Source organism: Thamnophis sirtalis, unplaced genomic scaffold, assembly GCF_051295495.1.
Source record: "Thamnophis sirtalis isolate CommonGarterSnake01/CBP01778 unplaced genomic scaffold, rThaSir2_p1.2 scaffold_4, whole genome shotgun sequence".
In the NCBI taxonomy this organism is placed as follows: Eukaryota; Metazoa; Chordata; class Lepidosauria; order Squamata; family Natricidae; genus Thamnophis; species Thamnophis sirtalis.
Window position 1 is genome coordinate 128083052 of NW_028261384.1, and position 17527 is coordinate 128100578.

Genomic DNA, 17527 nt, shown 5'->3' on the forward strand with positions numbered 1-17527 from the left:
GCAGATATCAAGCCCAGCTGATCCACCTCCCCCCCCCGGTGGTCCACCTCGGTAGGACAAAGAGAGGAGGGGGCAAGCTGGGATGCGGGGGTTACCCGAAGAAGACACCAGGAAAGACCGCTGGAGGCGGGAGCCGAAAGAAGACCCCAGGGGGTAGATCAAACTGATTACTTGGAACAAAGGTACTTTGGGCAAATATGTGGGGAAGATGAAGAGGTCAGGAGGGGCTGGGAGCGAGAAAATCCACAAGCTGATTCACCCCCTCCTGCTGGGCCTTTTGCTAGACTAGGGGGGCCACCTCCCAGAAGATGCAGAATGGCTAAAATTTCCCCCTCGCCTGTGAGATATGATGGAAACCCTGCGAAACTGGGGTCTTTTATCATGCAAGTTTATAATTACATGGAGATCTACGGCCCAGATTTTGAATCAGATACCATGAAAATAAGGATGATTCTACTATCATTAGACAGGAAAGGACTGGAGTACTGGTTTACATCAATCGAATTCCCCCCTCCTGAGGAATTTCAATAGGTTTATGGAGGCTTTCAAAAGACACTTTGATGACCCCCTTAGTGAGAAATGAAGCAAATTAAAATTTATAACCCTCGAGCAAGACGACAGACCGGTGTCCCAGTATATTCAAGAGTTTCAATGCCTTTCCCAGTACATGAGGGGATGGAGTGAAGAAGCCCTTTTGGACAAATTTGCTTTGGGCTTGGATGAAGATATCTATCAGCAATGTGTCAATCGAAATCTCCCCAAGTGCTTAACCGTTTGGTTTGAACACGCTGCTGACATCGAGCTGGATTTAATGAGGCTCCGTTGTGCAAGGGAGGAGAGACAGAAAAGGAAGGAGAATTAAATGACATATTGTATGTGATGATGGGGTCTCCCCCCCCCTTTTCCCATTCCTTCCCCTTTTCCCATTGTTGTCTATGTAATGAAAAATAAATATAAATAAAAAAAAAAAGGAAGGAGAAAGCTGCAAAATCCACCACCACCCCTAGCCGGAAAGCCCCATTCGGAGGGAAGGGCGAGGGGAGAGGTAGCCCCTCGGGGAAATCCAGGCCAGTAACGTGTTTTCATTGTGGAAAATTAGGCCATCGCGCACCCAACTGCCGTGCTAAATTACCCTCAACCACCCAACCCCCGTCCAAGTGGAAGGAGAGATCTGGCAAGTCCTCAGACAAGAGAAAGAAGGAAGCTGCCTTCGCTGTGGATTCCAGACCCCCTCGCTTCAGCCAGGCCTTGGAGAGAGAAGCAGATGCCCCCCCCCAGCTCTTCTGATGACTCGGATGACAACACATCGCCTCGCTGGGTGAGTTCAAACAAAGGCCCCATGCTAATCCCCATAGAATTAAAAGTTCTGCCCAATGGGGAGCCGGAGTCCCTTCATGTCTTACTTGACTCAGGGTGCTCCCGGTCAATGATCAATCCTGCTATGGTGGAAAAGTTGGGCCTCAAATTACGTACTTTAAAAACCCCCATTGTCTTCTGCCAAATAGATGGGTCCATCGCGGGCGGGCCCCCTGCTCATTTCTTTACTGAGCCCTTGGAAATGAAAATGGGTTCCCACACAGAACTAATCTCGTTCATTGTGGCTCCTGGGATGGACAGACCACTCATTTTGGGCCTCCCTTGGCTTCAGAAATGGAACCCTCACATAAATTGGAGGGAAGGCTGGTTACGCATTCGCACGAAAGAGCCTCCGGAAGGGAAGGGCGTTCCTGAGAAACCTGTTAATTGCAATCCTGAGGTGGCCACCAGAGGGCAGGAGAGGATTGAAGGAGAGGAAAAGATTCCTAAAGTGTATTGGGACCTAAGGGGAGTTTTCAGTGAAAAGTCTTCTGACAAACTTCCACCCCACAGACCTACTGATTGCTCCATTGACATTCTACCCGGGGTTAAGCTACCAAAACCCCAAATATATTCCATGTCACCCAGAGAGATGGAAGAAATGTGGAATTTCATAGATAAAAATTTGGAACGGGGATTCATTGAACCTGCTCATCCCAAGGTTGCTGCCCCTGTACTTTTCCGTGAAAAGAAAGATGGCTCTCTCAGATTATGTGTTAATTTTAAAAATTTGAACGGGATATCGGCCCAAAATGTATACCCACTTCCATTGATGAAGGACATGTTGGCCCAATTGGGGAAGGGCCGCATTTTCACTAAATTGGACCTCAGGGAAGCTTATTATAGGATCCACATAAAGGAGGGAGATGAATGGAAGACTGCTTTCAACTGCCCTCTTGGTTGCTTCCAGTTCCGGGTCATGCCTTTTGGCCTGCAGGGGGCCCCTGCAGTTTTCATGCAATTAATCAATGAGATCTTGCATGACCACCTCTACAAAGGAATTATCGTATATTTGGATGATATCCTTATCTATACTCGCTCCTATGACGAACATGTCGCACTTGTGCGCACTGTTTTGAAAAAACTCAGGGCTGCTGATCTTTATGCCAAATTATCCAAGTGTGAGTTTCACCAAACTAAGATTGACTACCTTGGATATCACATCTCTCCAGCCGGCATTGAAATGGACCCTGAAAAGGTGAGGGCAGTCACTGAGTGGGACGCGCCTAGAACTCGTAGACAATTGCAAAATTTTTTGGGTTTTGCTAATTTCTACCATCAATTCATTCCTTCTTTTGCCAAAATTGCGCTTCCTATAACTAATTTGCTGAAATCCAGAGGTGGTCCTAAACCTAAGCCTAGCAAGCCTCTTGACTGGACCATGGACTGCCAAGCGGCTTTCAAGAAACTGAAACGCCTTTTTGCTGCGGAGACGGTGCTGAAGCATCCCGACATGGACAAACCTTTCGTCATCCAAGCTGATGCCAGCGACATCGCTGTTGGGGCCGTCTTGTTGCAATCCAACGACCAAGGTAACCTGCAACCTTGCGTGTACACCTCCTGCAAGCTCACAGACACTGAGAGACATTGGGCAGTTTGGGAGAAGGAGGCGTTTGCGGTGCGGTGGGCCCTGACCACGTGGCGCCATTTTCTGGAAGGCGCTAAGCACCCTTTCGAGGTGTGGACTGACCACAAGAATCTGGAGGCTTTGAGAACGCCGCGCCGTCTCTCCCCCAAACAAATGCGGTGGGCCCAACATTTCAACCGGTTCAATTTCACACTCAAGTACATCCCTGGTGGGAAGAATTTCATGGCGGACACCTTGTCCAGACTCCCTCAATACAACTGCTCTAAACTGAGCATCGTGCAACCGGTGGTTCCCACTTCCAGCCTGGCGGCTCTGGTGATTACTCGCCAGCAGGCACGAGCAAAAGTGGACATGCCTCAAGATTTTCTTTCTGACCTCAAACTCACCCTTCCCCAGGATGACTGGTTCCAGAAGCATCAAGATGAGTGCACAATGAAGGACGAATTGCCATGGATCGGTGCCAAATTGTATGTCCCCACCCCCCTTCGTCCCGTTGGTGGGTCATTTTGGTTTTGTAAAAACTTTGCATTTAGTGAAGAGACAATTTTGGTGGCCATCTTTGAAAAAGGACATTGAACTTTATGTTGCCAGTTGTCCCGTTTGTGCGGCCGTGAAACGGCCTCCAGGGAAACCGCAAGGATTGCTCCAGTCTGTCGCCCGACCTGTTGCCCCTTGGAAGGAGATCTCTATGGACTTTATTGTTGAGCTCCCCGAGAGCCAGGGGCACACCGTCATTTGGGTCGTTATGGATTTGTTTTTGAAACAAGTTCATTTCATGCCCTGCCACAAAATTCCTTCCGCTAAGGCGCTGGCTAAACTCTTCATTTCCCACATTTACCTTTTGCATGGGGTGCCTGATTGCATCATCTCTGATAGGGGTGTCCAGTTCACCTCAGTGTTCTGGAAGGAATTTCTCAAACGTATTGGCTCCGCCCAGGGCCTTAGCTCCGCCTACCATCCTCAGACTAATGGTGCTTGTGAGAGGACTAATTCTGTTCTTGAACAATATTTACGTTGTTTCATCAATTATCAACAAGATGATTGGGTGGACTTATTGCCGCATGCTGAGGTGGCCTACAACAATTCTGTCCATTCCAGCACTGGTTTCACACCTTTCCGGGTGGTGTATGGTCAAGATTTTGTTCCTATTCCTGAATTGCCTCATGACCAGCCGCAAGTTCCGTCCGTCGCTGACTGGAGCGAATGTCTCAGCCATATTTGGCCTTTGACCCTGGCGACTCTGGATGCTGCACATCGTGCCCATAAAAAAACAGGTGGATAAAAGGCGTACACAGCCATATGAATACCGGGAGGGTGACTTGGTTTATTTGTCCACGAAGTTCCTTCACACCACGCAGAAGTCCAAAAAGTTGGGGCCGAAATATGTGGGTCCGTTCCCCATCGTGAAGGTCATCAATCCTGTCTCTGTTTGCTTGCAGTTGCCCAAGCACCTTAACCGGGTTCACCCGGTATTCCACATTAACCACATTAAACCTGTTCGTGTTTCACATTTACGTCCACCTGATGACCCTCTGCCTGCTCCTTTGCTGATCGATGGTGAACGGCACTTTGAAGTTCGTCAAATACTTGATTCCCGCAAGCGGCGTAATCACATCCAATACTTGGTGGCTTGGAAGCATTTTCCTCCCTCTCATGCGGAATGGGTTGACAAGTCCCATGTTCGTGCCCCCTGGCTGCTTCGGGAGTTTTATGATGCGTATCCTGGCAAGCCTTAATTTTTCTCTTTTCCCCTCCCTGTTTCTTTTTGTGCTTTGTTGTTCGTCTGTTTGTTTGTGTTTTTTTTTTTAGGCCTGAATGCCTTTTTCCGGGGGACGGCCTGATGTCAGCTTCTGCTTTGCTGTTGCTTCAGCTGCCATGAAACGGGGAGGGAGGGCATGGTATTTGGGTGGGGTTATTCGATGTGCTGGAGGAATGTTCTGGAGTTCTCTGGATGGTCAGACTACGCATGTGTGGGTGTTTCCCACCTGGACTAACGGCACCGACATTCCATCTTTGTGATGCCTTTTGAAGTTATCTCACACCTGACACTTGAAGGACTTATGATTGGACTAGGCCTATGATGCCAGGGGGTGTGGAATGGGCTATTCTATATATCAACTGCTTTCGCGCCTAATTAATCAGACTTCGCTATGCAACCGCTCTTTAACCATTTTTAATTAGTAAAAGTACATTTGATTTTCCACGTATGGAGTCTTATGGTCTTTCTTTCCTAATTATTAAATGGAGAGGTGCTGACATAAAGGTTCCCCTCACACATATGTGCTAGTTATTCCCAACTCTAGGGGCAGTGCTCATCTCTGTTTCAAAGCTGAAGAGTCAGCGCTGTCCAAAGCCATCTTCGTGGTCATGTGGCCAGCATGACTAAACAATGAAGGCACACGGAACACTGTCCCACCAAGGTGGTGTCTATTTTTCTACTTGCATTTTTACATGCTTTCAAACTGCTAAGTTGGCAGAAGCTGGGACAAGTAACAGGAGCTCACTCTGTTACATGGTGCTAGGGATTCGAACTGCTGAGCTGCCAACCTTTCTGATCAACAAGTTCAGCATCTTAGCCTCTGAACCACTGCATCCCTTAAAATAGCTTTAGGGAGTTCATTTATTTATAAATGTTAATTTCTTCCTTCCTTCTTTACTTACTTACGTTTTCTTCCTTCCTTCCATCCCTCTAAAGCAGTGTTTTTCAACCTTTTTTGTGCAAAGGCACACTTTTTTCATGAAAAAAATCACAAGGCACACCACCATTAGAAAATGTTAAAATTTTTTAACTCTGTGCCTATATTGACTATATATAAAGTGTTTTTCCCACGGCACACCTTACACTATGTCATGGCACACTAGTGTGCCACGGCACAGTGGTTGAAAAACACTGCTCTAAAGCCCTCAGGACTTGTAGGATGCAATTTCTGTATATTGATTATACTTCATCACATGTCAACCAAAGAGTCCATCTAGCAGACCCATTTAGCTATTGAAGAGGAACCAAGACAGTACAAATACTGCAGAACACCACATAACAGGAGTCCAAGGCAGGGTCTCTCCCCAAATCACCATTGACTAGAATGTACCCCAGGAAAAAGGTGGCAAAAAGGCATAATACAATCTTGCCCATTCTAATCATGTGAGTTGATACAGAAGGGTAGAATGGTTGCTTGTTTCGAAAACCACTTTGATCTAAAGAACAGGAGGCTGAGCTCACAGACCTAATGATCTATTCACTTCTTCAGGCTCCATGGGTTCAAACTATTCCCCAATTTTGGAGCAAGATTTGTCCAAAAGCATCAGCTCCCACATTGACTTGCAATGATGACTCCAACTGAGAACATATAAGTATCATCTTTATTGTCACTGTACTCAAATACAATGAAATTGGTTATATTTCAGCAATTTTGTCTGATAGATGCTAACAAATAATTTCACATGTCCCTGTAAGGATTTCTTTGGATCTCCTACACCCAAGAGTACAGGTGGCAATCAAAACAGGGCTACAGAAGGATATATGCAGACAAAATAAGGATGGCAAAGTATTGACGTGGTGACATATTTTCTGCCACAATATAAAACTTAATAAAATATCTAGCTGACATTTGGTTGAGTTAGTCATTTGTGAAGTCCCAGTTATGCTTTAGAGATCTCTTGTTTCATTTCCCTTAATTCTTCAGTGAAACATGGGGAACAATGAGTTCTAGTGAAGAGGATAGGTTGCATGGGTACAATTTGGTTCAATGCCTCCTCTTTCTCACTTTCTCCTCCTCCTCCTCCTAGTTGAGAGATTCTGAGCAATGTTGTAGAAATGCTTTGATGTTACTTCTTCTGGGATGTTTTTTCAACTTTCCAATTCTAGATTTCACCTAGGAATTTTGCATTTCAGATTAACCTCCCCTTCATATAATAACTGCTGTGAGTCCTCCTCCAATTTCTTTTCTGTGTTCTGTTTCTTCTTCTCATCCTCCTCTTCCTCCTCCTCCTCCTCTTCCTCCTCCACCTTTTCCTTTGTCTTAATCAAATATTAAAATAGGTTGTGTGAATCTGAAAATTGTAACCATGAGAATGACCTTAGTGTCCTAGTGGATGATCACTTATATATCAGCTAGCAGTGTGTGGCAGTAGCCAATAAAGCTAAATGTTGGTTGTATAAACAGAGGCATATAATTGGTTGCTGGATTTGGGTTTGGCTAATCTAGAGAAAAGGATTAGGGTGGACATGGTAGCAGTATTCCAGTATTTGAGAGGTTGCCATAAAGAGAGGGGGGGTCAACTTTTTTTCCAAAGCATTGGATGGCAAGACAAGAGACAATGGATGGAAACTAAACAAGGAGAGAAGCAACCTGGAATTAAAGAGAAACTTCCTAACAGTGAGAACAATTAACCAGTGGAATAGCTTGCCAACAGCAGTTGTGGGTGTTTCATTACTGGAGTTTTTTAAAGAAGATCCTGGACAATCATTTGTCTGGAATAGTGTAATAGCGATCTTCTGTTTGAGCAGGGGGCTGGACTAGAAGACCTCCAAGGTCTCTTCCAGCTCTATTCTGATTGCTTGAGATATAAATATTTATGCACACTTTTGCTGAGCTTTGGTATTTACTACTTATTATTATTAAATTAGTTGCACCTGCTAAATGAAAATTATATTGGCAGGCAGGTATTATTATGTAAATGTCAGTTTGCTACAATATTTAAATACAATTCCTAACCCTACAAATACTTACATTTATTGAGCCACAGTGGCACAATGGTTAGAGTGCAGTACTGCAGGCTTCTGCTGACTGCACGCTGCCTGCAATTTTGCAGTTCAAATCTCACTAGATTCAAGGTTGATTCAGTCTTCCATCCTTCTAAGGTGGGTAAAATGAGGTCCCAGATTGTTTTGAGCAATAAGCCGACTCTGTAAAACTGCTTAGAGAGGGCTGGAAAGCACTGTGAAGTGGTATATAAGTCTAAGTGCAATTGCTATTGGTATTTATATCCTCTTTTCATTCCTTGGAGTTCAGTTTTAGTTGTTAAGCTATCACCAAAGTTTTTTGTGAGCTACATATTTCTCAACCATTCCCCCCCCCCCATTTTTGGGCTAGTAAAACAAAATGAGAAAAAGAAGTTCAAACTTCATCATATTTCCTCCTCCTTACCTTCTCCCTCCCACCTTACCTTTATTTTTTTCATTATATGTCATATCTCATGTTCTTAGGTCTCTGTTTTCTGTGACAGCTTTCAATACCTCTTATGGCAGGTGTAATTTTCTATTTCTCACAAAAACGGAAAAGTGGTTAATTGTTCACAAGAATGTCACAGGTTCACCATCATGGATCTAGGTGGCTTTTTGTGAGAAATCCCACACCCATCAAATTTTCCCTCTAGCAGAAGTGTTTAAAATCTTCTTTTTTCCAGGAATGAAACATCATTTCCTTTCCATTAACACTCCTTCTTATTTTTGCATCTTGTCTCAATGGCATCCCTGTACTCCTCCACATTATTTTTAGAATTCCTTTATATTCTCATCATGCAGGAACTAAAATTATCATCCCTACCAACTGAGAAGGATGCAGTGGTTCACTGGTTAAGATGCTGAGCTTGTCGATCAGAAAGGTCAGCCATTCAGTAGGTGGAATCCCTAGCACCACATAATGGAGTGAGCTCCTGTTACTTGTCCCAGCTTCTGCCTACCTAGCAGTTCGAAAGAATGTAAAAATGCAAGTAGAAAAATAGGGACCAGCTTTGGTGGGAAGGTAACAGCGTTCCGTGCACCTTTGGCATTTTGTCATGCTGACCACATGACCACGGAGATGTGTTTGGACAGCGCTGGCTCTTTGGCATTGAAATGGAGATGAGCACCACTCCCTAGAGTCAGGAATGACTAGCACATATGTGTAAGGGGAACCTTTACCTTTACCTATACCAGCTGAAGCAAAAGTGTTAACATAACCATTTGTAGAATTCTGAGTTCTAGACTATTGTACTGGAATTGCTGTACTAAAAGTGCCATAAATGTCTGTGTGCCCTAAGAAGAAGGAAGAAAAAACAACATTCTTCCTTCTTTTGGGGATCTGCCTCTTAATCAGTACTAAATGTCATCCTTTCTTTTCTGATGCATCTCACACTCTTCTCCTCACTGTGGAATCAAAATACAGAATCCAAGGCAAATAATCAAGGATTTATTGTTAACAGTGTATTATGGAGAAATCCCATCCAGAAAATACTGGAGGGAACTCCTGCAAAGAAGTGATATTTGTAGATTTCATAAAGGAGGGCAAAATGATGCAATAGCAATAGCAGTTAGACTTATATACCGCTTCATAGGGCTTTCAGGCCTCTCTAAGCGGTTTACAGAGTCAGCATATTGCCCCCACAGTCTGGGTCCTCATTTCACCCACCTTGGAAGGAAAGAAGACTGAGTCAATCTTGAGCCGGTGAGATTAGAACCGCTGAACTGCAGATAACAGTCAGCTGAAGTGGCCTGCAGTACTGCACCCTAACCACTGCGCCACCTCGGCTCCTCATAATCATGCATGCATAACTATTCATAAATAATTACATAATAGATCTCAAGCTATGACCAGCCCTTCTGATATTTAAAGAGAACAATGGTCTGTGTTAGAAGAAACATTTGCATCACAAGATTCAGAGGTTCCATGAGGAATGTTTACATACAACTATCACAAATCACTGTGGTCAACAAGAAAACATTTATTATGCAGGAGGAGCCAAGGTTGCGACAATATGGTTGTGCGGTCTTGATGCTCTGAGACTGCAGCCAATACTTTTGCCACTGGGTAGTCCAAATGGACCTAAATCGTCCCGAAGAGACGATGAAAAGAAGAATACCTCTTGCTGATCTCAGGAATATCACAAAATCCCTGAAAGAAGTAAGAGAAGCACTTCAAGCCGGTGGTAAAAAATCGAGCCAAGGCTGATGAAGTCAGGGCAGCTCCAAAATGGAACAATATAGAAAGAGAAAGTGTTTCCAGCTGGTGAAGAATTTTTACTTTTTAAAAAGAGACTGCCTATAAAAACTTAAAAATTAATTTAAATTGAAGAATAGAAGAGTCAATCAGCAGAACTAATTTGGAATGGTTTTGGACAGTGGTTATCTTACTTTTTAAATGCTATCTTCATGGATGGAATTTATACAAGCCTTTTGAAATGGATGGATTAAGTTTTCTTCTTCCACCTTCTATTTATGATTTTCTGTAATCTATAGGCTAAAGTCTTCCTCTTTCATTACTTTGGGTATTTTTCTAATTCATTTAAAGTTTGGACTCTTTTTTTCTAACTTGAAATACAAGTTGCAAAGATACAAAAAGAAACTTAACAGCGTCATCGCTGCTCGGAGGCTGGGAGGCTTTTGTTCTTCCACAGGTTGTTTTTGACTTGGCACCATAAGACTTTATTGCTTAGCTACAAAGAGTGATAAGAAGTAAAACACACAGATGCCCTTTGAAGTGCAAATAATATCCTTTGTGAATCTATACTTTAATCTTATTAACCTTCCAAGCTAGAGCAGCTGTGTTTGTTAGAATGGCAAATTTGCAAAAGATACTCAGAAATACAGAAGTTATCAAATATATATGAAAGAATAGATCAAAAGCTGGAATATTTAGAGCGCATAACAATAAAATATGATGAAAAAATTGAGGATGTTTATCAAATGCAAGATGGAATGATTGAACCCCAAAAAATCAAAGTGGAAAATGAATATAAAGTGATCAAACCTGTTGATATTGATGGTAATTGGTTTCTTCCTAAAAATGGAAAGAGTGGAATACTGAAAGAGGAAGTAAATGGAGAGGAATTCTATACCAGAGGGCAGGGTATAGAAGAGGAAAAAATTAAAGAATTTATGGACTCAAAGAAAGAAATTCTACTAGCAAAAGTATTAATAACACTGCTCACAATCAAAGAAAGCTGAATAAGGAAACAGAAAGAGGCCATCAAGACCTCCAAGTAAGGAGTTGCTAAGAGAAGTCCATACAAAGTTGATCAAGAAGATGATTAGAGGATTGGTACCACAAATAGCAGAAGATATGAAATTATTTTGTTATTGGAAAGATACAGGTTGATAGATGGAAGAATATAATTTAAAACTAGTTAAACCTAGTGAAATTTATTGATAATAGATATAGCTTAAATAAATAACTGCTAATATTACTAATGTATACAATGTGTAGTGTTATGATGAGTGTAATTGGATATGAATATTGACTGGTACCCATGTAAGGAAGATTAGCAATCCCTTTGGATTATACATAAAAGATAATAATAATAATAATAATAATAATAATAATAATAATAATAATAACAACAACAACAACAACAACATCAACAACAACAACTACTACTACTACTACTACTACTTCTTCTACTACTGCTACTGCTACTGCTACTGCTACTGCTACTGCTACTGCTACTACTACTCCGCCTTTGCCGGTCCCAAGACTGGATGAGAAAGGAGGAGGGTTGGCAACTGGCCCCATAAAAAACCCCTGCCAACCCATACAATATGGTGAAAGAAACGAATAAAAATTTTATACCGCATCGGTTGTCGCAAGGGTTAACAAGGGCTGTGGCAGATGTTGGGGTCCCTGGACATCCGTCGACAAGTGGGCTACAAGTGGACCAGCCAACAAAATGACAAAAATATAGTGCAGATGAAAACCGTGCCATAATCGCCTGTTACTACAACTCAGAGCCAGAAAAAAGAGGTTATTTAAAGTGAATGTATGAATTATGGAAAGAACAATATCCAGATTCAAATGTTAGTGAACAACGACTAGCAGATCAAAGGCGATTTATTATACGGAATAAAGTGTTTAGTGAAGTTGAACTTGAGGAAATTCAGGCAAATTGCAAAACCAAAAAAACAATATCACAAGCGGAAATAACTGATATTCAAGACACAACTAAAGACATTATAGTAGAACTCCCAGAAGAAGCTCTCGGGGAGGAAATAACACCACCACCACTAGAACCAGTTATCACTGAACCAACTGATGAATTTACTCAAAAACAAAAAGAATTGAAGGATAAGATCATGGAGCATTTTCTGCTTAATGAGGAAAGGCAACGTTTACCATCACTAAAAACTGTGCCTAAGAAAATTTTGGCCCCTATCATGAAAATGGTTAATGCAGTGTTTTCAACAATTGAATCGGGATCCATCTTGGAAACGAACCAGTTAATGTACAGCGCAGCTGTAATAGTCACTAATGAATTAGGCATTAAAATCAAAGTACCTAGTCACACAACAGAAAAAGCATCAAAGCCAAAATGGAAAATCCGATTAGAACAAAAAGTCAAATAATTAAGAGCAGATGCTAGTAACTTAAAGAACATGCATGAGCAATGGCTTAAAAAACAACAAAACCATCGATCGGCTAATCAGAAGATATAGATTGGATACAAGAAACATCAATGAAGCTGTAGAGATTGTAAAACAGCAGATAACAGCAACAGCTAGAAAAATTGAAAGATATGAGGCACGAATCATCCAATATAAACAAAATCAGCAATTTCGATCAGACCAATGGCATTTTTATCAAAGTCTTAATGTGAATGGTGACACCAAAAGTGAAAAACCAGAAAAGCAGGCCACTGTTGAATTCTGGAAAGAATTGTGGGAAAATGCAAAGTACTACAACAAGAAAGCAAAGTGGATACATGACTTTGAGAAAAGCATTGGCAACAAACAAATGCAAGTATTAGAAATAACAACTGAGATGGTCAAAAATTGAGTTAAAAAGGTAAAGAATTGGACATCACCTGGAAAGGACCAATTACATGGTTTCTGGCTCAAATATCTGACCAGTTTACATGCAATATTGGCCAGGCAACTGAATGAAATTTTACAAAAGGGCCAAATTGATGAATGGTTGACAACTGGAAAAACATACTTGATTCAGAAAGATGCAACTAAAGGAACAACACCTGAAAACTACAGACCAATAACATGCTTGCCAACAATCTTCAAATTACTCACAGGCATTATTGCAGATAACATGATGGATTATTTGGAAACAAACAACATCTTGCCAGAAGAGCAAAAAGGCAACAAAAGAAAGAGCAGTGGCACAAAAGATCAGCTTCTAATTGATAAAATGATATTAGAAAATTGTAAGAACAGAAAAACGAACTTGAATATGGTCTGGATTGATTACAAAAAGGCATTTGACTCACTGCCACATAGTTGGATCATAAAATGCTTAGAAACAACTGGCATTAGCAAAAATATTACATCCTTTACTGAAAAGGCGATGAAACAATGGAGAACTGAGTTGGCAGTAGGGAATGAGATCTACGGAATGGTTAATATCAAGCGAGGAATTTTCCAGGGTGACTCACTTTCACCTCTTCTCTTCATCATCACAATGATCCCACTATCAGTAATCTTAAAAGAAATGAAATTAGGCTACCAAACAGCCAAAGAAGCTGAAATTTTTTTGCATTTACTATATATGGATGATTTGAAACTCTATGGAAAGTCAGAAATAGAAATCCAATCATTGACAAACACAGTCCGAGTATTCAGCACCAATATTTCAATGCAGTTTGGCATGGAAAAATGCGCCACTGTATCCATAAAAAGGGGCAAAATCACTGCATCTGAGGGAATTGAAATGCCCAATGGCCAATTAATTAAATGCAAAGAAAATGAAGCCTACAAATACTTAGGCATTCTGCAGTTGGATAACATCAAGCATGGAGAAGTAAAAACTATTGTCAGGCGAGAGTACACCAACAGAGTTAGGAAAATTTTGAAATCTAAATTGAATGGTGGAAATACAATCAAGGCCATAAATACCTGGGCAATACCAGTTATAAGATACACAGCTGGTATAGTTACCTGGACACAAGCTGATTTGGACCTTTTGGACCGAAAAACCAGGAAACTAATGACAATGCACTACAGTTTACATCCACGTGGTGATACTGATAGACTATATCTGCCCCGAAAATCAGGTGGCAGAGGATTATTACAAGTGAAGCAAACAGTTGAAGAAGAAAAACATGGACTGGCTGATTATTTAAAAGAAAGTCAAGAACATCTATTAATCGAAGTAAAGAACAAAAATCTACTGAAGGCCCAACAGACGAAACAAGAATACAGAAAAGATGTGATAAAATCAACAATGGAGAGTTGGCAGAACAAAGCACTGCATGGCCAATTTCTGGAAAAAATAAAAGATAAAGTGGACAGTGAACAAATTTGGTTATGGTTAACAACAGGTACATTAAAGAAAGAAACAGAGTCACTAATCCTGGCTGCGCAAGAACAAGCTATCCACACAAATGCCATTAAGGCCAAAATCGAAAAATCCTCTGATGATGCCAAATGCAGACTTTGCAAAGAAGCTGATGAAACTGTTGATCACATACTCAGCTGCTGTAAAAAAAATCGCGCAGACTGATTATAAATTGCGGCACAATTCAGTACACAAATGATCCATTGGAATTTGTGCAAAAATTATAATATTAAAACAGCAACAAACTGGTGGGAACATCAGCCTGAAAAAGTCACCGAAAATCAGATGGTCAAGATATTGTGGGATTTCCATATACAAACTGACAAAATACTGGCGCATAATACACCAGACATCACACTGGTTGAGAAAAATAAGGTCACAATCATAGACATCACAATACCAGGTGATAGCAGGGTCGCCGAGAAGGAACATGAAAAAATCGCAAGATATCAGGACTTAAAAATCAAAATTCAACGACTATGGCACAAACCAGCAGTGATAATTCCAGTGGTAATTGGCACACTGGGTGCTATTCCAAAAGCACTGGAATTACATTTAAAACAGTTAAAAATTGACAAAATCACCATCAGTCAAATGCAAAAAGCCGCACTGCTTGGATCTGCACGCATATTCTGAAAAAACGTTATGACGTCCTAGGCCCCTGGGTGGGGCCCGACTAGTAACCAATGCCAAATCCGGTGACACAACTGGCCGCTATGATACAATTGTATAATAATAATAATAATGAAATGATAATGAATACAGTGTAGTGATATATACATGTATTGGCAATTTAGTAAAAGAAATTTGGATATAAATTGTAAATTGTGACTTGGGAAAAAGACCTATAAATTTTATTAACGAATTTTCATTTATATCTTGTTATAGAGGTGTAAGGTTTTTTTTTTGGGGGGGGGGTTCTTACGAGAGGACATGGGACATAAATAGTAAATGATTTTTAACCAATTATAATAATAACAAGGAAATGTTAATGGACATTGTTTAATAATATATAAATGCTATGGTATTGGCAAAAGTAACTTGGATATAAATCCTAAAAAGTGAGTTCAAAGTGCAGAGAGAAGTCTATAAAAACCTTATAAAGGAGATAAAAAGAAGACTTACACCACAATTGGCAAGAGAGATAAGACTTTTTGTTACTGGAAAGATATAGGTTGATAATGAAAGTTGATAATAAAAAATCAGTTGATTTTGGTGATTAATAAGTAGGAATTCTATAACTCTTGGATTGTTTTAGATTGTTATCAAATGTTTATTTGCTAACAATTAATTAACTATAATAACAATAAGGAAACAACAATGGATTCAGCCTAATGATATAGGCATGTATGGTAATCTAGCAAAAGAAATTTGGATATAAATTGTGACTTAGGAAAAAGACCTATAAATTTTATTAACAAATTTTTATTTAGATATTATAAAGAAGTAAGGTTTTTTCTTTTGTGGGGGGGTCTGACAAGAGGAGATGGGACATAAATAGTAAATGATTTTTAGCCAATTACAATAATAACAAGGAAATGTTAATGGACATTGTTTAACAATATATACATACTATGGTATTGGCACAAGTAACTTAGATATAAATTTTAATCAGTGAGTTGGAAAAAAGGGGGGAGGCTTAGAAACTTTATTAATTGACTTTTACTTAAAAGATGCTATAAAGGTGTAATGTTATTGGAGGATTTTTTTGAAATAACTGATGAATGCCCTTATGTGGTTGTGTCTTTAAGTATGAATGATTTGACGTAAAAGCATGTTCAAATAATTGTAGTCAAATGAGAATTGTGGTACATTAATAGTGAGATATACAAAGATTTTTGACTTAAAGTGTATAATCTAATATGAACTATAAGTAATGACTGTGGAAGAAATGCACAAAAGTTATCTGTAACCAATCAACACGCTTTCTACAAGATATAATGAAGGATGATTCTTTTTTGTGTGTTTTTATTAAATTAAAATAAAAAAAATTCAAAAATAAAAATCGCTTCAGCACTTTCGTCTTTCAAGGCATTGATAACCGGTCACTTCTAGGCCCAGGGCTTTGAACCAGTCAAGCCCCAGGAGGCTCTGCAGGTCGCCGCTGACCACTGTCACTGGGAATTGGCCGCTGTATTTCTTGAATTGCACCCGTAAGGTGCCCTGGCCCATGATGGGGACTCTGTTCCCCTGGTAATCGTGAAGGCAGATGTCAGGGGTGTGTTGATGCTACTTCTTCAGGCTAGGGATAGCCTGCTTGAGCGTTGACCATGGCATGATGGTCAGTAATGATCCTGTGTTGATCTCCATCTTGCATGGAGAGCCCTCGATGAGGACTGTGACCTTCAGCTTTTTTGGCTGCCTAGTGCGGACTTGGCTGATTGAGATGTGGTAGGTGACTCTGGTGTCACTCTCTGAGCACCGTGGTGGTTTGTGCCATGCCCCTTAGTTGGGCCTCTGCTGGCGGTTAGCTTGGCTTCTTGACTGCCAGGTCATCATGGGGTGTTCGCTTCTGCATACCTTGGTGATGCACCCTTTTCGCTCACAGCGCTGTCAAGTAGCGTCATGGAAATGGCAACCCGATCGGTCATGGTCCCCTCTGCAGCTAGCGCAAGGCGAGAATCATTGTTCAAATTTGCACGCCGGCTTGGTCTGGCTACTGCTCATGCAGCAGCTGTCATTTTCTTTGCCTTCAGAACTCTCTCAGCCTCCTGGTGAACACATGTATTCTTCAGCACGTCTTGTGGAGTGTTTTGATGCTGCAGTGTCTCTGTGGACTTGAGGACCGATTCTGATGCCCTGGCCTTGTCCAAGGCAATTGGTAGAGTGAGGTTAGATTGGCAAGTAACCTCCTCTGTAAATTAATGTCCCTCACACCGCAAATTATGTGATCAAGAATGAGTTCATCTAAATAGTGGAACTCACAGTATGCTGCGGCCTTTCGTAGTGCCACAATGTACTCATTGATTGATTTGCCTTCCCGCTGGTTGCGAATGTTAAATTTATGCCAGCGAACATTCTTAGATGGCTTGGGAGCTTGGGTCCTCAGTGTCTGCTGGAGCACTGACCAAGCAACCAATTGGAGCGGCGTTGGTTCTGACAGGTCTTTGGCAGTTTCAAACACTTCCCATCCACATTAACCGAGGAACATGTTCTTCTTGCGGGCTTCAGAAAGGCCCCTGAGGTCTTGGGCCTCAGGGAAGCTGTCAAACCGTAGCATATATGAGTCCCAGAGCTCAGTGACTGGGTCATATGGACTTGGTGGGGTGCGCATGGCCATTTTGTGTCGTGAGGGTGTTTTGAGTTTGTCGCTCAAAAATGGCTGCTC

General features: G+C 41.2%; 1 protein-coding gene across 1 annotated transcript in view; it reads right to left on the reverse strand.

Annotated features, from left to right (window-relative positions):
* Nucleotides 1–16790, reverse strand: part of LOC106554956 (vomeronasal type-2 receptor 26-like) — a 42720-nt gene extending 25930 nt beyond the window's left edge. The window contains exon 1 of the mRNA XM_087714785.1: nt 16720–16790. Coding sequence (XP_087570911.1) covers nt 16720–16790 — 71 coding nt within the window. The remainder of the gene's footprint in view (nt 1–16719) is intronic.
* Between the last annotated feature and the right edge of the window lie 737 nt (nt 16791–17527).